The 23673-nt window shown below is 34.8% G+C and overlaps 1 protein-coding gene and 1 pseudogene across 1 annotated transcript; both read left to right on the top strand.

The window, feature by feature from the left end:
• Positions 1 to 11863: 11863 nt before the first annotated feature.
• LOC108455029 (heparanase-like protein 2) lies at positions 11864 to 20873 on the top strand (annotated as a pseudogene).
• A 4-nt stretch (positions 20874 to 20877) lies between these two features.
• On the top strand, positions 20878 to 21925 carry LOC128280741 (heparanase-like protein 1). Its single transcript, XM_053019076.1, has 4 exons — positions 20878 to 21083; positions 21169 to 21294; positions 21391 to 21490; positions 21578 to 21925. Exons 1-4 carry the CDS (start codon positions 20878 to 20880, stop codon positions 21923 to 21925), a joined length of 780 nt encoding a protein of 259 aa, XP_052875036.1.
• Positions 21926 to 23673: the final 1748 nt, after the last annotated feature.

The raw sequence follows: 23673 nt of genomic DNA, 5'->3' as shown, positions 1-23673 counted from the left end.
TCGTTATGATTTGTAATGGGTTTTCAGTATTCGGGGTATTATCAAACTTCACTACCCCTATCTTAATAAGCCTTTCTACGGCCTTCTTAAAACCAGTATAGTTTTCAATCGAATGCCCTGGTATTCCAGCTTGGTATTCGCATCGACGTTTGCGTCATACCATTTAGGATATGGGGGCTGCAATGGCTTAAGGTGAAAAGGAGAAATAACATGTGCATCATATAAGCTTTGATAGAGCTCACGATACGTCACAGGGATAGGTGTGAATTGCATCCTTTCAGAATTCTGCCTTGTACCTGACTCCTGCCTTTGAGAACTCTGTTGCTCAACCGCAACTATTTTAGGTTGACCAACTGTGATTGCCCTCGTGTTGAAAGTACTTGTGTTATTCATTACACTATCCTTTCTCTTTGGGGCCGATCTTTTAGTTGTTTCCCCCTCAATTTTGCCACCCCTTATGGCATTCTCAATCATCTCTCCCGCCATGACTATATCCGCAAAACTTTTAGTGGTGCTCCCAATCATGTGAGTGATGAATGGAGCTTTTAGAGTGTTTATGAACAATATGGTAGTCTCCTTCTCCAACAATGGTGGTTGAACTTGCATTGCTACCTCTCTCCATCTCTGTGCATATTGCCTAAAATTTTCATTAGGCTTTTTCTCCATATTTTGCAGCGTGATCCTATCGAGAGTCATGTCACCACATGATTGTCTTCTTTGCATGAAGGCACTGCAAGATCCCTCCATGAACTTATTTTGGCCCGGCTCAGTTGATTATACCACTTGGATGCTGCTCCAATTAAACTGTCTTGGAAACAGTAAATCAACAATTAATCATTATTCACATACCTAGTCATCCTCCTACAGAATATCGTAATGTGGGCTTCTGGGCACGTAGTCCCATTGTACTTCTCAAATTATGGCATCTTGAATTTGTGAGGAAGCACCAAGTCTGGGACCAAGCTTAGATCTTTGGCATCAACCCTATGATGCCCATCAGCATTCTCTAAAGCCTTGAACTTTTCCTCCAATCATTTGCAGCGATCTTCCAACTGTCTTGCAGCCTCAGTTCTTAGATCCTCTTTTTCAGCCATGTCTAAGTCAGGAATGACAAGATTTGCAGGATTGTCACCTAAATTGAATCCTGAACCAGTTGGGAAACTCATGGGGATCCCAGTATCGACCGACCCTTGTTAGGGCCTTATAGTGACAGATGGCCTCCTAGAAAGTGCCTCGGTTTGTGTAGGCACGTGGGGTGGGGTGAAACCTGGAGGATAATCCTCACCCTCCTCGCCAATAATTGCCATGGGAGTCTTTCCCTTATCAGTGGCCCTCAAAAGTTGGGCCATCTCGGCCATCATGTTCCTTTGTGCGTCCAACATTTGCTCCCTCATGTCGTGTTGCATCTTTGCCAATTGCTCTTGCAATTGGTCCTGCATGTCCTTCTGTAACTGTTCAAATCTTTGGTCCATGTTCTTAGTTTTTTGCACGAGTTCCGTAGTGATGTGTTGCTTCCAGATTTTCTTTCTCTTACTCTCTTTCTCTCTATTAATTTTAACTAATTAGGGTCTTTCTATAAAGTTGAATGCATATAATACAATGAGATACTATGAAATGCAAATGCATGAATGCAAAAAGATGTCGATTCTGATTCAATTTCATTTTAGAAAACGTTATTTAAGGAACAAAAATATTTTCATAAAACGGATTACAAATACGCTTTCGCCCGGAGGCCTAGAGTCTTAACCCTATCTAATAACAATGTTAACTCTTGTCATCTGTCTGACGATGACTCATACATTATACTCAGCGTTCTACTGCCAAATCCTTCAAGTCTTCAGCAACCTCTAGAATCTAAATAAGGCTTCTCCCATGAGATAATCCCTATTTCCAACTTGATCCTAAAGATGGTGAAGTTCTCCCTTCCACTGTTCTTCTCTTGCCTCGAGCTGCTCAATCTGTAGCTCACAGCCCTGTAGTGCTGCTTCCAACCTTCCAATATCGTGCTTCATTTCCTCGATCTTATTCAAGCTTGCCTTTAACTCGATTGCAAGGTTGTGACTTCGGTGATGATGAAGAGATCGTCCAAGTTCAGCCACCTTAGTTTTTAATCCTTGATTTTCCTTCTCTAGGGCCTGATTATGCGACTGCATCTCTTGGAACTTCTTCTCCCAATACTCGGCTTTGGCTCTTTCTTCCTGAATCTTTTGCTGCCACTGCTCTAGAGATCTCCCTAATCCGACCCTTTTCAACGTTACCTGGGCCTTTTTGTAGTGCGTCTTTAAATCATGTCGATCTTCATCGATCTTTCTCTTTTCATTTTTCACCTTCTCGACTTCCATCTTTTGAACATCGATGTCGAGACTTAAGCACATTTTTTCCTCTTCGAGCTTCTCAAACCTCTTGTCAATCTCCAAATTCTTTCTCTCGAACTCTTGCTTCATAACCTCCAGCTCTGATGGAATCACTCGTAAGCTCTCCTCTAATGATCGAGCCACTCCCAAAATTGGCCTAGGGACATTATCGTTGACTTTCCTACTAAACCACCCTTTATACTCAAGGATTGACGTCGAGCCTTCAGTCAAGATCTTCATACAGAAAGGCTTCTTCCAAGCCTCAGAAATCTCTCACATCTTCTTCTTATAGTGATCTCCTTTATAAGAGAAATCACTTTGAGCTAGACCCTGTGTAACCGGTATGAACTGCCTCGCTCTATATTGCATTAGAACAAGAAATGGTGCATATCCAACAACTTCCCAAATTCCTAGCAAAGGGACCCAATCAAAACTGCCACAGCGATAAAGGACTTCACTAGGAACCAACCAAGGAGCCTTCCACATAACATCTTCCTCTCGAAGATTCTGAAGAATGTCTATCCACCTCTCCTCTGAAATGTCATCTCTCCTCGGCATGTCTACTGCTTCTTTTAAGGGAGAATAACCCTCAAAGAATACTCGGCAAGGAACCTTATCAAGCTTCTAAAAATGACTGTGGAACCAAACCAACAGCAACTATGCACATCCAATGAATCTACCTTTACCGGCTCTCCGACATGCATGCAAAGATCTAAATGTCTCAGCTAAGATTGCTGGTACCGGTGTATTCTGCTTACCAAGGCGATCGAACAAATCCACAACTGCCTCATCTATGTGCCTTAACGCCCTTGGGAAAATCACCATGCCGTAAATACTCAAATCCAGGACGTCGACCCTTTTCTTTACGTCTGGATGTGTCGATATCAAATCCTTCAAAACGGCCCATGGAACGCACTTACTATCACCCTTTTGCTGTATACGAGCTACAACCCACTACTCACTCATCCCAGTAATCATCACCAACTTCTTTGCAAAAGTTGGAAGACTAGCAGGCTTAACATAAGCCTTGTGACCCTGAATCCTCGAACAGCAAATGAAAGTCGTATACTCCTCCAAAGTAGGTGCAAGATCAACATCACCAAATGTAAAGCAACTATAAGCAGGGTTCCAGAATTGTACCATAGCTTGAAACAAGTGCCTATCTACTTTGACATCTAGCAAATAGGAAAGGTCTCCATAATTCTGATAGAAAAGCTGCTTAGCCTCGTCATCCCATTGGGCCCAAATGTTTCTCGACTCTGAAACTCATTCGCATCGAATTAATACGGTGAAGTCCCATAACTCTGACGTATATCCCTCAGTGACACTATCTCCTTTCTCTAACTGGGTTTTCTCTTACCAGGTACAGACAGAAGCATTGTCCTCCACTCTATCAAGGTATTCATTCCTCATTACAAAACTTTCATATCTAGAAATCGAGCCGTGAATCGACACATCTAAATGCCAAATGACATGCAATGACAGCAAAATAAAAATAGGTCAGTATCATAAAAAAATGATAAGCAAGTACTTACAAGGGTAGCTTACTAAAGGATATCACTATCTTTTCTAAACTCTTTAAAGTTCACCATATGAGTTTTAGCTCTAAAGCCAAGGTACCTGAACCAGTAGATTCCTTGGTCTTCACCCATTATAGGGTCGTATAGACCAAGTTCAGTTCAGGGGGACACATTTCCTTATGGCCATACGGAGATGAAAATCTCACGAAGACATAGGTACAGTATCCCGAAAGCAATCCACTAGCTCATACGAAGGTGAAAACCTTACGAAAGCGTAGCTTCTCACTCCTACTTAAGGGTGTGACCACAACGGTCATGCAAATGCAATGTACAGCAATAAGGTAACAAACAATATGCAACAAACACATGTAAAAAGGATCCAATTTTAAATTTTCCAAACTTTCGACATTAAGACAGAAAATACTCAATTTCTTGGCTTGACTCTCTTAAGTCCCAGTGAGTCGCTGGTCGTCGAAACCATTTTTTTAAAGGGATGTTCGAAAAATGGGGATCGACTTTTGAAAAATGAAAACAGGAGTCACCACCAACCTTTTTAGGTGTGATTGGATCACCTTATAAAACGTTTTGGTCTCTGAAAATTAAAAAATAGGTTCGGAGTCGGTTACATACGAGGAAGGATTAGCACCCTCATAGCGCCCAAAATTGGTACCAAATTGAATAGTTTTCGTCTTAATGTCAAAATTTGAAAAGATTTAAAAATAGGATCCCTTTTAAAACCGAATTATTTAAGTTGAAAAATCGAGATTCTTTAGTTAGAAAAATACAAACATCACATCCAAAGATGATAGGACACGATATTCTTAAACTCTAAATCGAAATCATCTCGTGATTTACAAAATCTATTTAGAAGGATACTTTAGGCATTTAGACAAACGGAAATCACAACCCAAGATGTTAGGGCACTATTTCTAATTCCTAAATCTGAAAAATATTGCCTCATTTTAGAAAAACTTTTGGATAAAATATGACAATTAAATGAAATATATATTTTTAAAATAATGATTTGAGTAAAATTTAAAAATAATTTACTAAGAGTAATACTAAAATAATTATTAAAAATGAAAGAGTTTGATATGATACTAAAATTTAGTAAAAATTAAAATATATAAAAAATCTGGGAAACATGGATTAAATCAAAATAAAAAGGGTTGAAAAATGAAGATGAACAAAGAATGAAATAAGAACAAACCGTAGAAAATAAGAACGTAAGAGGGAGGGAAATTTGAGTGAAGGCTCTCAAAAATTTTTATTGTTTCCCAAAACTCTAGTGTCTTTACAATGAAGGGAGAGGCCTCTATTTATAGTTGAATCTCCTCAAATCCAACGGTACAGATCAATTACATCAACGGTTAATATTAAAAGGTATCTACAAATTAAATCTCTAAGATTACAAAATCATATCTTCTAAGATTGCATATCATATATAAGATTGCAATCATATCTAAGATTGTATCATATCTAAGATTGCATATCATATCTAAGCTTGCATATCATTGAAGATTATATTTCCATATGAGTCAAGTTTGTAGATGGACCTTAAATCTTTTCAAGTAATGGGCCATTCTGATCGAGCCAAATTATATTTGTAATTCTGGACTGAACTTGGACTTCGTTTTTTTTTTGGGTTTATTATTTTTGTTTTTGGACTTATTTCTGGGCCCGGGCAAAATTGAGTGTCTACACCTTGAATGCCTAATTTGAGTAGCCAATTCGTTCATAACTTTCCCACGGCTTGTTTTGTTCTTTTATTCTTGTTTTATTTTTATGATACTTCCTCTTTTACTTCTTTTAGTTAGTAGGGAAAAATAACACAGGAGGTCCTTGTACAAAAGAGTCAAGACCTATTTAGTCCATGTACTATAAGAGAGTGTGCAAAAAAGGACAATTAATGATGAAATTGACTATTTACATCAATAAAATGTTAGGACACGAGCAATTCAATCCATCTCAAATTAAAATAGGGTAATCTAGTCCCCATATTATTCAAATGTGTGGAAAAAGGGATAATTGAATAGGGGGTTAACTCCTCTCGTTTGTAAAAAAAAATTAAATGGTGTGAAAAATAAAATAAAATAAAATAACACACAAATTTTACGTGGAAACCCTTTCGGGAAAAAAACCACGGGCAGAGGAGAAGAAAATTCACTATGTCAAAAATTTGAATCAATACAAGAGGAATAGACTATGCCTATTTATAGGCTTGTACAGCCATATTCTAGTAGGATTGAAACAACTTATTCTAATCAATATAAATAGATGGAGTTCAATAAGGTTTAAAAAACCTTATTCTAAAATAAAATAAAAGAAGTCTAGTTCTATATGGATTTTACTTTTATTTTATTTTCCATCGTATTTTATTTAAATAAGAATTCGGGTCACTTAATTCTAACAATCTCCACCTTGACACAAATTCTCAATGAACAAGTTCTTAGTCGCGAACTTTTAATGAACAAGTTCTCCACCTCTTCCATAAAAACCCCTTAAGGGTTTAACTTCAACAATGAACACCAACCAAGTCTAAGCAATGCTCAAATTGGTTATAGGAAGTGACTTAGTCATCATATCTGTAGAATTTTCATGAGTACTAATTTTTCTCACAATAATATCACCACGAGCAATAATATCCGAACAAAATGATACCGAACATCAATATGTTTTGTTCTCTCATGAAACATTTGATCTTTTGTAAGGAAGATGGCCCTCTGATTGTCACCAAAAACTGTACTGATTTGAAGGTCTTCATTGAGTTTACTAAATAGTCCCTTCAACCAAATAGCTTCTTTACAAGCCTCAGTAATCGCCATGTACTCAGCTTCAGTGGTAGACAAAGCGACAATAGTTTGCAAAGTGGCTTTCCAACTAATTGCACAACCTTCAATTGTAAAGACGTAACCTGTGAGAGATCTTCTTCTATCAAGGTCTCCAGCAAAATCAACATCAACATACCCTATGACTCTATCTTTAGTTCTTCCAAACTGTAAGCAAACATCAGTAGTGCCTCGTAAGTATCTTAAAATCCACTAAACTGCTTTCCAATGTTCTTTACCGGGATTTACCATGTATCTGCTAACTACACTGACTGCATATGATAAATCTGGACGTGAACAAACCATAGCATACATGAGAGATCCCACTGCGCTAGAGTATGGAACATGTGACATGTACTCAATCTCATCATCTGATTGTGGAGATAAAGCCGATGAAAGTCTGAAATGGGCTGCTAAATGAGTATTAACAGGCTTAGCACTCTGCATATTGAACCTGCAAAGAACTTTCTCAATGTACCCTTTCTGACTTAGGTACAATTTACTTACTTTTCTATCTATGAGAATCTCCATACCAAGTGTCTTCTTTGTTGGTCCTAAATCTTTCATCTCAAATTCTTCACTTAGTTGGGCTTTGACCTTTCTTATCTCTCATTTATCTTTTGTTGCTATCAACATGTCATCAACATAAAGAAGTAGATACACAAAAGAACCATCACTATTTTTCTTATACTAAACACAACTGTCTAAACTACTTCTTTTGAAATCATGAGAAGTCATAAAGGAATCAAACCTCTTGTACCACTGTCTTGGTGACTGTTTCAAACCGTAAAGGGAATTTCTCAGTAAGCAAACATAGTCCTCTTTTTCTGAGACTATAAAACCCTCTGGTTTTTGTATGTAAATATCCTCATCAAGTTCTCCATACAGAAATGCAGTTTTTACATCTAACTGTTCAAGCTCCAAATCATGTATGTCCACAATACGAAGCAAAGCTCAAATCGAACTATACTTAACAATTGGAGAGAACACATCTGTGAAGCCCACTCCTGGAATTTGACTGTAACCCTTTGCAACAAGTCTTGCTTTATATCTGGGTTCTTCAACTCCTAGAGTCCCTTCTTTCTTTTTAAACACCCATTTACAATGAACAACCTTTTTACCTTTAGGAAGTTTCACAAGGTCCCATGTTCTGTTTTTGTGGAGTGATTCCATCTCTTCTTGCATAACAAACATCCACTTTTCTGAGTCTTCACAGCTAACCGCCTTAGAATAATTAGATGGCTCTTGATTCGCATCTATATCTTCAGCCACATTTAAAGCATAAGTAACTAGATCAGCCTCGGCATACTTCTTTGGAGGTTTAATTTCTCTTCTAGTTCTGTTTTTGGCAATAGAGTATTGTGGTGAAGAAGCAACTCTATTCTCAATTTTTGTTCTAGCTTGAGGAGTTGACTCTGTATTAATCTGATGCTCCACCTGCTTTTGATTTTCTCTATTGGAAGAGTCTTTAAGAGATAAGTTAGGTAGCATAGTAGTTTCATCAAAAACAACATCTCTGCTAATTACAACTTTTCTATTTTCAAGACACCATAACTTATACCCTTTTACACCAGCTTTATAACTAAGAAAAATACATTTAATGGATCTCGGTTCCAATTTTCCATTATCAACATGAGCATATGCAGGACACCCAAAAATCTTTAAATCAGAATAATTAGCAGGATTACCAGACCATACCTCTTGTGGAGTCTTTTTCTCAATGGCAACGGATGGAGATCGGTTGATCAAAAAACATGCAGTAAAGGCTGCTTCTGCCCAAAATGACTTCGGTAAGTTGGCATTTGACGACATACATGGAACCTTCTCCATGATTGTTCTGTTCATTTGTTCTGCAACGCTATTTTGCTGTTGAGTATGACGAACTGTCAAATGTCTCATGACCCCTTCTAACTTGCACAATCTATTAAACTGATCAGAACAGAATTCTAAGCCATTGTCTGTGCGGAGGTATTTTATCTGTTTTCCCGTCTATTTTTCAATCATAATTTTCCAATACTTAAATGCGAAAAACACATCACTTTTCTACTTCAAGAAGAACGCCCAAACTTTTCTGGAAAAATCATCAATAAAGGTTAGCATATAATTAGCTCCACCTCTCGAAGGCACTCTGGATGGCCCCCACAGATCAGAATGAATATACTCCAAAGTTCCCTTCGTGTTATGGATTCCTCTAGTGAATCAAACTCTCTTTTGCTTCCCAAAAACACAATGCTCACAGAAATTCAGTTTGCAAATTCCTTGCCCATCCAGAAGTCCTCTTTTGCTCAATTCTGCCATGCCATTCTCACTCATATGCCCTAGGCACATATGCCAAAGTTTAGTAATATCATCATCTGAAAAGGAAGAGGAAGCGACAGCTGCATCACCAGTAATAGTAGAGCCCTGCAAAATATATAACTTGGCAATCTTTCTCTGCCCTTTCATCACAACAAGGGACCCTTTGGAAATCTTTAAAACCCCACTTTCAGTTGTGTGTCTGTACCCTTTTGAATCAAGAGTACTCAATGAAATTAAATTTCTTTTCAATTTTGGAACATGCCGTATGTCACTAAGTGTTCTGACAACTCCATCAAACATCTTAACTTTAATTGTTCCAACACCTATGATTTTACACGAAGCATTATTTCCTATCAAAACAACACCTTCAGACACTGTTTCGTAAGTTGTAAACCAATCCCGATTTGGACTCATGTGGAAGGTGCAGCCTGAATCAAGTATCCACTCCTCGCTTACTTTAGAATCATTGATAGAAGTGACTAGAAGTTCACCATCACTGTAATCTTCTACAACATCAGCTTCACCGGAATTTTCTGGTTGTTTTCCCTTTTGATTCGTAGCCTCCCTTTTAATCTTCTTTTGTAGCTTATAGCACTCAGATTTAATGTACCCTTTCTTCTTGCAGAAGTTACAAGTTTTACCTCTGTTTGAAGACTTCGATCTACCCTTAGATTTACCACGAGGATTCCGTTCCTGTGTTCTACCACGATCATCATCAGCATTCCAATCTTGTCTCCCACGAACAATGAGACCCTCTCCCTGAGAGTCGGGTTTAACCACAAGATGCTTCATCTTATCATACGCGGTTAAAGAATCATAAACCTCATTAATTGTGAGAGACTCGTGGCTATATAAAATCGTGTCTCTAAAGATGGAATAAGACGGGGGCAACGAACAAAGTAGAATCAACCCTAGATCTTCCTTATCATACTGAAACTCATGGCCTCCAAGTTTAAAAGAATTTCTTTAAACACTGTTAAGTGTTCGTGTACAGACGCACCTTCCTCCAAACGATGAACATAAAGACGCTGCTTCATATGCAACTTGCTTGTTAGAGTTTTCGACATACATATTTGTTCTAGCCTCTTCCATAATGCAGCGGCAGTCTTCTCTTTCATCACATCCTGCAAAATTTTGTTGGACAAATGTAGATGTAATTGTGTTAACGCCTTTCGATCCTTACGCTTCTTCTCTTCATCTGTTAATGTGTCGAAGGCAGCTTATTTATCCCTAGCAAGGCATCCTCCAAATCCATCTGCACAAGAACTACTTGCATCTTAATCTGCCACAATGCAAATCTGGTATTGCGATCCAACAGCAGAATTTCATACTTCAAAGATGTCATTACTGTGATTGGGATGAACAACCCAGAAGCTCTGATACCAATTTGTGAAAAATAAAATAAAATAAAATAAAATAACACACAAATTTTACGTGGAAACCCTTTCGGGAAAAAAACCACGGGCAGAAGAGAAGAAAATTCACTATGTCAAAAATTTGAATCAATATAAAAGGAATAGACTATGTCTATTTATAGGCTTATAAAGCCAAATTCTAGTAGGATTGAAACACCTTATCCTAATCAATATAAAATAGATGGAGTTTAATAAGGTTTAAAAAACCTTATTCTAAAACAAAATAAAAGAAGTCTAGTTCTATATGGATTTTACTTTTATTTTATTTTCCATCATATTTTATTTAAATAAGAATTCAGGTCACTTAATTCTAACAAACGGTTCAGAGAAAAACAAGATAGGTGCAAATGTGAAAAAAATACATCTACACAATATAATCATCGGTTGGTAGAGTTTCATAAATTAAAAAAAACATAGATAATTTAAACAACTTTAGATCAAATAATAAAGTTTATAAACATTCAAACATATGTAAGTAATAGTTTTTAGTAATTTTGCAATGTCAGTAACCCCGAATTTTGATGGAAAATATACTTTGCAAATTTTAAATAAAGAATTTTGTACTACTTCGCCAACTGAGCCAAGTGTCAAATCCACTAGGTTGGTCGCTTAGCTATTGGGGTTTTATTGTATACAAGGTGAAATATGGGCACCTGGGTGGCATTTGTTCTTCCCTAATTGGTTTCGAATTTTCAATATAAAAAAAGGACAGAAAATTTTAGGAAAATAAAATAAACAATCCCTATAGGGTTTGGATTATCGAGTAAATTAAAATAACTCTGAAATTTCTTTTATGTACGCAAATATTTTAAGATACGATAGAGTTTATGAAAATTCATGAAAGAGGTTTAGGATTTTGGAGCGAAAGTAGATAGGTCCTCTCCGGAAAATTTTCGAAGAAACAAAGGTGGGAAACTTTTTCTAATATGCTACTACTGTCGACACGGAATTTCTAACATTTCAAGTTTAATGATAAGTTTAATTATTGCAATAATATAATCTCCACATACTTCCTTAACATGCAATATTTACTTGTTAAAATATTATTCAAAATACAATTTTCCTTGTGACAAAACCCACATTCCTATTCCATTGACAATAAGGACAACAAGACATAAAAGCTAAAGAAACAATACAAGCCTTTAATTTGGAATTTAAATGGTAGACGGCCCACAAGTGGTTTTAAAATGAAATTTCCATGCCAACTAACGAGTTGGAATTATTATCTCGAAGGTAGTTGAAAAGGAATTAGTTACATCTGCAAAACTGTAACTTTTAAACAAAATGATGATGATGCCTTTACCACGATTAAATTTCCTAACCAATTTTAAATTCGTATCTAATTGTAACAAACTTTTAATACACGCATATATATAAACGCATGCATGATTACAATTGCATTACCCTCAATTCTTCCCGTTCTTTCCTAATATCTAGATATCGTGAATATGGATTTGAAATGCATATTCAGCCTAGCAATCCTTGTTTCCCAGATATCTCTTTCATCGACGCAAAATGTGAACGTTGTGATTCAAGGAGCAACATCAATTGGTGAAACAGATGATAACTTTGAATGCGTTACATTGGATTGGTGGCCTACTGAAAAATGCAACTACAATCAATGTCCTTGGGGAAAGGCTAGACTTTTAAATTTGGTAAGAATATTTTATTGTGTGTGTATGAACAATGTCTTTTACATAAATTTTGACTTTTCTTGTACTTTATGTTTTTCATAGGATTTGAAAAAGAAGGGTCTACTAAATGCAATAAAATGTGAGTTCTACGTATATAATATTACATGTCTCTATCACTAATTCATCCATGGTAGTCCAAAAGAGATTGCAAATATTGCGATTCGAATACTGTTAAAAGCCACCTCGTAAGAGTGGTTGTGTGAACGAGTTGGACTAAACTTGGTTCAAAGCTGGTAAGAATAATTTCAGACTAATTTTTGAAATTACTTTCAGCATTCAATCCTTTAAGAATCAAAGTTGGTGGGTCGTTGCAAGATCAAGTGGTGTACGGAGTAGGAGTTAAGAATTGCCCCAATTTCATGAAAAATGAAGATAGTTTATTCGGATTCTCTCAGGGCTGCCATCCCATGGAAAGATGGGACGAACTTAATAAATTTTTCAATCAAACTGGGTTGGTATTTCTATTTATTCCGAAAAATAATCAAACATTCCATTTTTTTCTTAGTAAAGACATTGACTTTATTGATATGACATTTTGAAAAGTAAAGGTTACATTCGGGTTGAATGCTCTTCTCGGAAGAAATCGGTCACAAATCGAAAAGGATCTTTGGGTTGGCAATTGGCAATTGCAAAATGCAAGGGATTTCATGAAGTATACTATTTCCAGGGGATACAAAGTTGATTCTTATGAATTTGGTAACTAAATTTGTTTTCCGAAGCTCGCATGAGATTATTTTCACTATACTTTTCAATTGTATTTTAATCAATTTATTATTTCGAAATCAACTCTCCTGAGTGGGATGGGTGCAAGCGTTGAGGCTGAACAATATGGAAAAGACATAGTAGTACTTAAGAATCTAGTGAAAGAATTACACCGGATCCCAAAACTCAACCAAAGGTTTTAGGTCCTAGTGGCTATTATGATGAGAAATGGTTTAATTCCTTCCTAGAAGTTTCAGGACATGATGTTGTTGATGGAGTTACACACCATATCTATAATCTTGGACCTGGTATCCAAATATGTCTCAATTCAGGTGTTCATTGAAGAGTTTTTAGAGGCTTACTTATTACTAGTAGGGTCAGTTTCTTAATTCGATGGATGCATATGCAGGTGATGATCCAAACATGATTACCAAGATTCAAGATCCATCTTACTTAAATCAGGTTGCCCAAACCTATAAAGGTGTTTTGAATATTGTCAACAAGTTTAAACCGCAGTCGGGAGCTTGGGTTTACGAATCAAGGAGCTCTTCACGACGGTGCTAAAGATTTGTCCCCAACCTTTGCTGATGGATTTTGGTAATATTTTTCTCTCCTTTTCTTCTACCTCTACCTTTTCTTTGTGTATAATAAAACACGAGGTTGAACTTTTCTCCCTTAACAGGTATCTTGATCAATTGGGAATGGCTTCAACCTACAATCACAAGGTCTTCTGCAGGCAAACTCTAATCGGTGGAAATTATGCTTTACTTAATACTACAACATCTATGTAATGACCAAAATTGCCTGGCCCGTAAATAAATAAATAAAAACGAAACTTATTAATAAAGTCCATTTATAGTCCAAAACTCGGTTAGCCCAAATCTATTAACCCTATACCCGTTTACATTTTTAACCCAATAAGCCTACACCCGGTTATACCTAAACCCACTAGCCAGTTACACCCTTGACCCAACTCAGTGTAGCCCAAAGCCTGGAAACCTATACCCGGTTACACCTTTAGCCCAAACACCAAAAACCCAAACTGGACCCAAACTAGCAAGGCCCAGTGCCTAAATCGAATCTGGAAACCCTAGAGTTTCCAGAAGCTTCGCGCCGTAAATGCCCAATCGTCGTGCCTTTTCGACTCGCGCCGTTCCAGTAGCCCTCCATCAGCACCGTAACTCCAACTCCATCTCGCGCCATAATCGGCGCATTTACCGCCAGATTCTTCGCTGTTACCTGAAAAAGAGGGAAAGAAACAACAAAGACAAAACAAATATGGCAAGAAAATAAAATTGAAATCTGTAAATATATTGTATAAGGCTATAAAAGCCCGAAGGGAAACAATGTAAGGGTAGGGTTTTTTTTTTGAAAAAGAAATAAAACAGATATACGGAAATATTCAGAGAGATACAAGCAGTTTCTCAAAGGTGATTTAATCTTGTACCTTGTTCTTTATTTTTCGAGGCGCATACTAATTATTTTTGCAAAGAATTTGTTGAGGTTTAAAAGGAAGGAGAGGTTACCTGTGTTTCGCTTGAAAGGACGAAGGTTTTTAACCCTCAAACCGCCGCGTACGACGGCGCGTGTGGCGCGTATGCAGGTGCTGCCCCATAGTTGGAGACCGGTGCCCGGACTAACCTCTTCTCTCTCATTTCAGAGAATTTCAAGATTTTTTTTTAAAAGGGGCTTCTGAAATGAATTTCAGGCTATTAAACTGGCTTAAATAGTGTAATCAAAATGGTGTCGTTTTACTTAATTTGATAAGTACCAAAACGGCACCGTATAGATCTAGGATCCGCGCGTTGACCCGAGATCCGGGTAGGATCCACGCATTTTTTAAAAGGGGCTAATTGCCCAATTGATCCTCCTGAATTTTAGTTTTTTTTAAATTCATTTTATTTTAAATTGGCCCTAACCTTTATATTTTATTTCAATTTAGCCCTGATGGCCATTAAAATTCATTCTAAAGAACAACGCCGTTTTGGGATTAGGGCAAATTGCCCAGTGAGTCCCTTGTAATCTTGGGCACGTTCCAATTAGGCCTAAAATCTTTTTTTTTTAATTAGCCCTAAAACTTTAGTTTTATTTCATTTTAATCCTTGTAAATATTTTTTCATAATTTATTAAATACTTTATATATTTATAAATATTAGTTATATAAAATAGTATATATTATTTTTATATATTATTCATTATATTATTTATATTATTATACATTTTATTTATAAATTTAGTATATATTATATATTTTACTATATATATATTATTCCTTGTGTTTTCATTCTATTATAAATTATGTATTATTTTATTATTTATTAATTGTGTAAAATCTTTAATTTTTTTAAATTATTATTAAATAATAGTATATGTATTATCCTTATATGATATTTTATCACATCATTTATATTTCATTATATTTTATTTATATATATATATTATTACATATCATATATTATTATATATTATTCCTATATTATCTTTCTTTTATTATATATTATTTCATTATTTATTATTAAATTTGTAAATTACTATAAACTAACATCTATATATTGTTATTATATTTAATGTCTATATTCAAAATTTATTGTAAAATTTTGCTCCAATATAACATATTATTTTATTTTTTATAATATGTCAAGCTACTATATTTTTATTTTTAAATTTTTTTATTACTTATATATTGCTTAATATATTTCATTTTTATTTATTGTTTTATCCTTTTTGTATTTATTAGATATTGTTTTAATATGCTAATTTCATCTCATAGACTATTTGTTTTTTTTATGTTATTTATTCATTGTTATATATATTCGCATGAAAATTGATCATTTTATGTTGTTATTTTAAGAATATATTCGCATGAAATATTATTATGTATGTTTAATTTGTATTGATATATTGATTATTTCGCCATTTTGTATTTTTGCATGAAATGATAATGTGTATATTTATGTTATCTATGATCATATATGCATAATAACGTATATTGTGTAATTTATGCCATTATCCATCATTTTTTTACATCATATTTGCATGTATTGTTAAAGTAGGTATCATGTAGGATAATTTATTTAATGTTGATCCTTTGTAATATGTTAAATACATCATCACTTTAAGGAACTTTTATATTTCATTCAATCCAAAAATAATTTTAAAAATAAGGCAATGTTTTTTGGTAATTAGGAATTCGGGAAGTAGTGCCCTACATGTTGGGTTGCAATTTCCCGTTTGTCTAAATACCTAAAATATCCTTCTAAATAAGGTTTGAAAATCACAAGATGATTTTAGTTATGAAAGTTTAAGAATATCGTGTCCAATCATGCTGAATTTGATGTTTATATTCTTTTGAAACGAAGGAATCTTGATTCTTTTTAACTCAAATTATTATGGTTTTAAAAGAAATCTTATTTCTAAATTCTTTCAACTTTTTGACATTAAGGCAAAATTATTCAATTTGGTATCAATTTTGGGCGTTGCAAGGGTGCTAATCCTTCCTCGTACACAACCGACTTCCGAACCTCTTTTCTCATAATTTCGTAGACCAAAATATTTTATAAAGTGATCCAATCACACCTAAAAAGGTTGGTGGCGACTCCTGTTTTCAAAAATAACCGCACATTTTAAAAAGAGGTTTTGACAATCTATTCCCAATCCAGATTACTACAGGTCCGTATCTTCACACGGATAGTGTGAGCCGTATCCTTTCTTTTTTTCCCTATAGCAACCAACATAATTTATCTTATTAATTTGTTTCGTTTCTAGTGCACTTCTATGGCACCGACTTATGGGAAGTACTGTACTTTCCGTAACTCAAGAGTCTAACCCAAATTTGCGTGTATATGCTCACTATGCGAAGAAAAAGTTAAGCCAACTTTGATAGAGCGAACTTTTCGTTTTTCAAATTATTTATTTTTATTAAATGTTATCAGCATCATTTTCTCTCTTGTAGCCTGGGATTTCTATCATTTTTATTAACTTGTCGAAAGACAGCTCGTTCAACGTCACCCTTTCAAATTACAAGCACCAGAGTCGTAATTTGAGACCCACAGATGTTGTGAAGCCTAATTTTGAATTTAGAGGTTCCAAGGATAGAGAGGAGTATCATTTGGCTGCGCTAGCTGGAAATATACAAGGTCAAATCGTGTTGCTAAATGACGTTCCAATGGTTCCAACAGAAACATTCAACATTCCAGTGATGGAACCAAAGCTTGTCAATGCTTCCACGCCCATCTCTATTTCAGCTCATTCCATAATCTATGTAACCATCAGAGACTTTCAAGCCCCTGCCTGTGCGTAAATTACATCATTACTTTATCTAAAATGTAATACCTTTAAACCCTGCTTGAACTTTTAGAATGTGATAAGAGTTTCTAACTTATTTATCCAGTTGTTACTATTGTTCTTAGTTATGTACGAATTTTTAGATTTTAGTATCCTTCGATTTTTCTACCTTTATCTCAATTCATTTCTTACTATATTTTGCATGGACAAAAAAATTCACCGAGAATAAATCACTAACTGTCGCTTTTATATTAGATTCGGCATGTTTCCAATGTTTTTTTTTTTCCATCTACTTCATTTCCCTACATCTTCGGTCACAAGTTGCCTAGTGCAATTTCAAATTTAAAGACAGTGTCCTACATGTTTTAATGATAAAGATGAGCACAATAAAATGTAATACAAGTAATCGAAACTCATTTAGTTACCTTAGAAATACCTTTTTTTTCCAAATATTACAACATAACAAAAAAAAACAATTAAATGAACGCTATTGGAAGAAAATAATATTCCTTTTCAATGTTTGGCGAAAAGAAACTTTATTAAGGATAACGAACGCCCTCCTTTGTCTGGGGCCGTTGTGGAACTGGTATAGGCCTCTCCTCGTTGAAGATTGAAATTGTTCTACTTCAACCTCCTCATTCTGATTTTGTGGGATTTGAGTACTATTTCCACTCGTGCCTTGGATGCCTAATATGAGCAACCAATTCGTTCATAACTTTCCCACGGCTTGTTTTGTTCTTTTATTCTTGTTTTCTTTTCACGATACTTCCTCTTTTACTTCTTTTAGTTAGTAGGGAAAAATAACACAGGAGGCCCCTGTACAAAAGAGTCAAGACCTATTTAGTCCATGTATATAAGAGAGTGTGCAAAAAAGGACGATTAATGACGAAATTGACTATTTACGTCAATAAAATGTTAGGACACGAGCAATTCAGTCCATCTCAAATTAAAATAGGGTAATCTAGTCCCCATATTATTCAAATGTATGGAAAAAGGGATAACTGAATAGGGGGTTAACTCCTCTCGTTTGTTAAGAAAAAATTAAATGGTTCAGAGAAACACAAGATAGGTGCAAATGCGAAAAAAATACATCTACACAATATAATCATCAGTTGGTGGAGTTTCATAAATTAAAAAAACATAAATAATTCAAACAAATTTATATCAAATAATAAAGTTTATAAAGATTCAAACATATGTAATTAATAGTTTTTAGTAATTTTGCAATGTCAGTAACCCTGAATTTCGATGGAAAATATACTTTGCAAATTTTAAATAAAGAATTTTGTACTACTTCACCAACTGAGCCAAGTGTCAAATCCACTAGCTAGGGGGCTTAGCTATTGGGGTTTTATTGTATACAAGGTGAAATATGGGCACTTGGGTGGCATTTGTTCTTCCCTAATTGGTTTCGAATTTTCAATATAAAAAAGGACAGAAAGTTTTAGGAAAATAAATAAACAATCCCTATAGGGTTTGGATTTTAGGTTATAACGGTTTGATTTTTTTATGCGTTTCATTACACTTAAAACAAAGGCAAGTCTTGCTTAGTCTTGGTAGTTCATGTCATCATCGTTAAGATGTGCTTTGTAAAGGCCCGAAGTAAAATTCTCAAAACCAACAATTCTTTCTCTTATAAAAACCCAGTGGTCTATATTTTCTATAAAACAAAGGAAAAAAAAACTTTCTACTGAAATCCATATACGATAGAATTGATTTAAAATATATATTACTTTCAATTATCGAGTAAATTAAAATAACTCTGAAAGTTCTTTTATGTACGCAAATATTTTAAGATACGATAGAGTTTATGAAAATTCATGAAAGAGGTTTAGGATTTTGGAGCGAAAGTAGATAGGTCCTCTCCGGAAAATTTTTGAAGAAACAAATGTGGGAAACTTTTTCTAATATGCTACTACTGTCGACACAGAATTTCTAACATTTCAAGTTTAATGATAGGTTTAATTATTGCAATAATATAATCTCCGCATACTTCCTTAACATACAATATTTACTTGTTAAAATATTATTCAAAATACAATTTTCCTTGTGACAAAACCCACATTCCTATTCCATTGACAATACGGACAACAAGACATAAAAGCTAAAGAAACAATACAAGCCTTTAATTTGGAATTTAAATGGTAGACGGCCCAAAAGTGGTTTTAAAATGAAATTTCCATGCCAACTAACGAGTTGGAATTATTATCTCGACCATAGTTGAAAAGGAATTAGTTGCAGCTGCAAAACTGTAACTTTTAAACAAAATGATGATGATGCCTTTACCACGATTAAATTTCCTAACCAATTTTAAATTCGTATCTAATTGTAACAAACTTTTAATACACGCATATATATAAATGCATGCATGATTACAATTGCATTACCCTCAATTCTTCCCGCTCTTTCCTAATATCTAGATATCGTGAATATGGGTTTGACATGCATATTTAGCCTAGCAATCCTTGTTTCCCAGATATAGCTTTAGTCGACGCAAATTGTGAATGTTGTGATTCAAGGAGCAACATCAATTGGTGAAACAGATGATAACTTTGTATGCACTACATTGGATTGGTAGCCTACTGAAAAATGCAACTACAATCAATGTCCTTGGGGAAAGGCTGGAGTTTTAAATTTGGTAAGAATATTTTATTGTGTGTGTATGAACAATGTCTTTTACATAAATTTTGACTTTTCTAGTACTTTATGTTTTTCGTAGGATTTGAAAAAGAAGGGTCTGATAAATGCAATAAAAGGTGAGTTCTACGTATATAATATGACATGTCTCTATCATTAATTCAACCATGGTAGTCCAAAAGAGATTACAAATATTGCGATTCGAATACTGTTAAAAGCCACCTCGTAAGAGTGGTTGTGTGAACGAGTTGGACTAAACTTGGTTCAAAGCTGGTAAGAACAATTTCAGACTAATTTTTGAAATTAATTTCAGCATTCAATCCTTTAAGAGTCAAAGTTGGTGGGTCGTTGCAAGATCAAGTGGTGTACGGAGTAGGAGGAGTTAAGAATTGCCCCAATTTCATGAAAAATTTAGATAGTTTATTCGGATTCTCTCAGGGCTGCCTTCCCATGACAAGATGGGACGAACACAATAAATTTTCAATCAAACTGGGTTGGTATTTCTATTTATTCTGAAAAATAATTAAACATTCCATTTTTTTTCTTAGTAAAGACATTGACTTTATTGATATGACATTTTGAAGAGTAAAGATTACGTTCGGGTTGAATGCTCTTATCGGAAGAAATCGGTCACAAATCGAAAAGGGTCTTTGGGTTGGCGATTGGAAATCGCAAAATGCAAGGGATTTCATGAAGTATACTATTTCCAGGGGATACAAAGTTGATTCTTATGAATTTGGTAACTAAATTTGTTTTCTCGAAGCTCTACATGAGATTATTTTTCATTATACTTTTCGAATTGTATTTTAATCAATTTATTATTTCAGGAAATCAACTCTCCGGAGCTGGCATGGGTGCAAGCATTGAGGCTGAACAATATGGAAAAGACATAGTAGTACTTAAGAATCTAGTGAAAGAATTACACCCAGATCCCAAAACTCAACCAAAGGTTTTAGGTCCTAGTGGCTATTATGATGAGAAATGGTTTAATTCCTTCCTAAAAGTTTCAGGACATGATGTTGTTGATGGAGTTACACACCATATCTATAATCTTGGACCTAGTATCCAAATATGTCTCAATTCAATGTTCATTGAAGAGCTTTTAGAGGCTTACTTATTACTAGTAGGGTCAGTTTCTTAATTCGATGGATGCATATGCAAGTGATGATCCAAACATGATTACCAAGATTCAAGATCCATCTTACTTAAATCAGGTTGCCCAAACCTATAAAGGTGTTTTGAATATTGTCAACAGGTTTAAATCACAGTCGGGAGCTTGGGTTTCTGAATATGGCAGAGCTCTTCACGGCGGTGCTAAAGATTTGTCCCCAACCTTTGTTGATGGATATTGGTAATATTTTTCTCTCCTTTTCTTCTACCTCTACCTTTTCTTTGTGTATAATAAAACACGCGGTTGAACTTTTCTCCCTTAACAGGTATCTTGATCAATTGGGAATGGCTTCAACCTACAATCACAAGGTCTTCTGCAGGCAAACTCTAATCGATGGAAATTATGCTTTACTTAATACTACAACATCTATTCCCAATCCAGATTACTACGGGTCCGTATCTTCACACGGATAGTGTGAGCCTTATCCTTGCTTTTTTTCCCTATAGCAACCAACATAATTCATCTTATTAATTTGTTTCGTTTCTAGTGCACTTCTATGGCACATGCTTATGGGAAGTACTGTACTTGCCGTAACTCAATTGTCTAACCCAAATTTGAGTGTATATGCTCACTGTGCGAAGAAAAAGGTAATCCAACTTTGATGGAGCAAACTTTTTGTTTTTCAAATTATTTATTTTTATTAAATGTTATCAGCATCATTTTCTCTCTTGTAGGCTGGTATTACTATCATTTTTATTAACATGTCGAAAGATAGCTCGTTCAACGTCACCCTTTCAAATTACGAGCACCAGAGTCGTAATTTGAGATCCACAGATGTTGCGAAGCCTAATTTTGAATTTAGAGGTTCCAAGGATAGAGAGGAGTACCATTTGGCTGCGCTAGCTGGAAATATACAAGGTCAAATCGTGTTGCTAAATGACGTTCCAATGGTTCCAACAGAAACATTCGACATTCCGGTGATGGAACCAAAGCTTGTCAATGCTTCCACGCCCATCTCTATTTCAGCTCATTCCATAGTCTATGTAACCATCAGAGACTTTCAAGCCCTTGCCTGTGCGTAAATTACATCATTACTTTATCTAAAATATAATACCTTTAATCCTTGCTTGAACTTTTAGAATGTGATAAGAGTTTCTAACTTATTTTTCCAGTTGTTACTATTGTTCTTAGTTATGTACGAATTTTTAGATTTTAGTATCCTTCGATTTTTCTACCTTATCTCAATTCATTTCTTACTATATTTTTGCATGGACAAAAAAATCCACCGGGAATAAATCACTCACTGTTGCTTTTATATTAGATTCGGCATGTCTACAATGTTTGTATTTTCCATCTACTTCATTTCCCTACATCTTTGGTCACAAGTTGCCTAGTGCAATTTCAAATTTAAAGACAGTGTCCTACATGTTTTAATGATAAAGGTGAACACAATAAAATGTAATGCAATTAATCAAAACTCATTTAGTTACCTTAGAAATACCTTTTTTTTCCAAATATTACAACATAACAAAAAATAAGAATTAATTGAACGCTATTGGAAGAAAATAATATTCCTTTTCAATGTTTCGCGAAAAGAAACTTTATTAAGGATAACGAACACCCTCCTTTGTCTGGGGCCGTTGTGGAACTGGTATAGGCCTCTCCTCGTTGAAGATTGAAATTGTTCTACTTCAACCTCCTCATTCTGATTTTGTGGGATTTGAGTACTCTTTCCACTCGTGCCTTGGATGCCTAATTTGAGTAGCCATTTCGTTCATAACTTTCCCACGGCTTGTTTTGTTCTTTTATTCTTGTTTTCTTTTTATAATACTTCCTCTTTTACTTCTTTTAGTTAGTAGGGAAAAATAACACAGGAGGTCCTTGTACAAAAGAGTCAAGACCTATTTAGTCCATGTACTATAAGAGAGTGTGCAAAAAAGGACAATTAATGACGAAATTGACTATTTACGTCAATAAAATGTTAGGACACGAGCAATTCAGTCCATCTCAAATTAAAATAGGGTAATCTAGCCCCCATATTATTCAAATGTGTGGAAAAAGGGATAATTGAATAGGGGGTTAACTCCTCTCGTTTGTAAAAAAAAAAATAAATGGTTCAGAGAAACACAAGATAAGTGCAAATGTGAAAAAAATACATCTACACAATATAATCATCAGTTGGTGGAGTTTGATAAATTAAAAAAACATAAACAATTCAAAGAACTTTATATCAAATAATAAAGTTTATGAAGATTCAAACATATGTAATTAATAGTTTTTAGTAATTTTGCAATGTCAGTAACCCAGAATTTCGATGGAAAATATTCTTTGCAAATTTTAAATAAAGAATTTTGTACTACTTCGCCAACTGAGCCAAGTGTCAAATCCACTAGGTAGGTGGCTTAGTTATTGGGGTTTTATTGTATAAAAGGTGAAATATGGGCACTTGGGCGGCATTTGTTCTTCCCTAATTGGTTTCGAATTTTCAAAAAAACAAAAGGGTTTGGATTTTACGTTATAACGGTTTGATTTTTTATGCGTTTCATTACACTAAAAACAAAAGCAAGTCTTTCTTTGTCTTGGTAGTTCATGTCATCATCGTTAAGATGTGCTTTGTAAAGTCCCGGTGTAAAATTCTCAAAACCAACAATTCCTTCTCTTATAAAAACCAAGTGGTCTATCTTTTCTATAAAACAAAGGAAAAAAAAAACTTTCTACTGAAATCCATATACGATAGAATTGATTTAAAATATATATTACTTTCAATTATCGAGTAAATTAAAATAACTCTGAAAGTTCTTTTATGTACGCGAATATTTTAAGGTACGAT

This window comes from Gossypium arboreum, chromosome 9 (assembly GCF_025698485.1).
Source record: "Gossypium arboreum isolate Shixiya-1 chromosome 9, ASM2569848v2, whole genome shotgun sequence".
Taxonomy (NCBI): domain Eukaryota; kingdom Viridiplantae; phylum Streptophyta; class Magnoliopsida; order Malvales; family Malvaceae; genus Gossypium; species Gossypium arboreum.
This window is presented reverse-complemented; position numbering and strand designations above follow the sequence as displayed.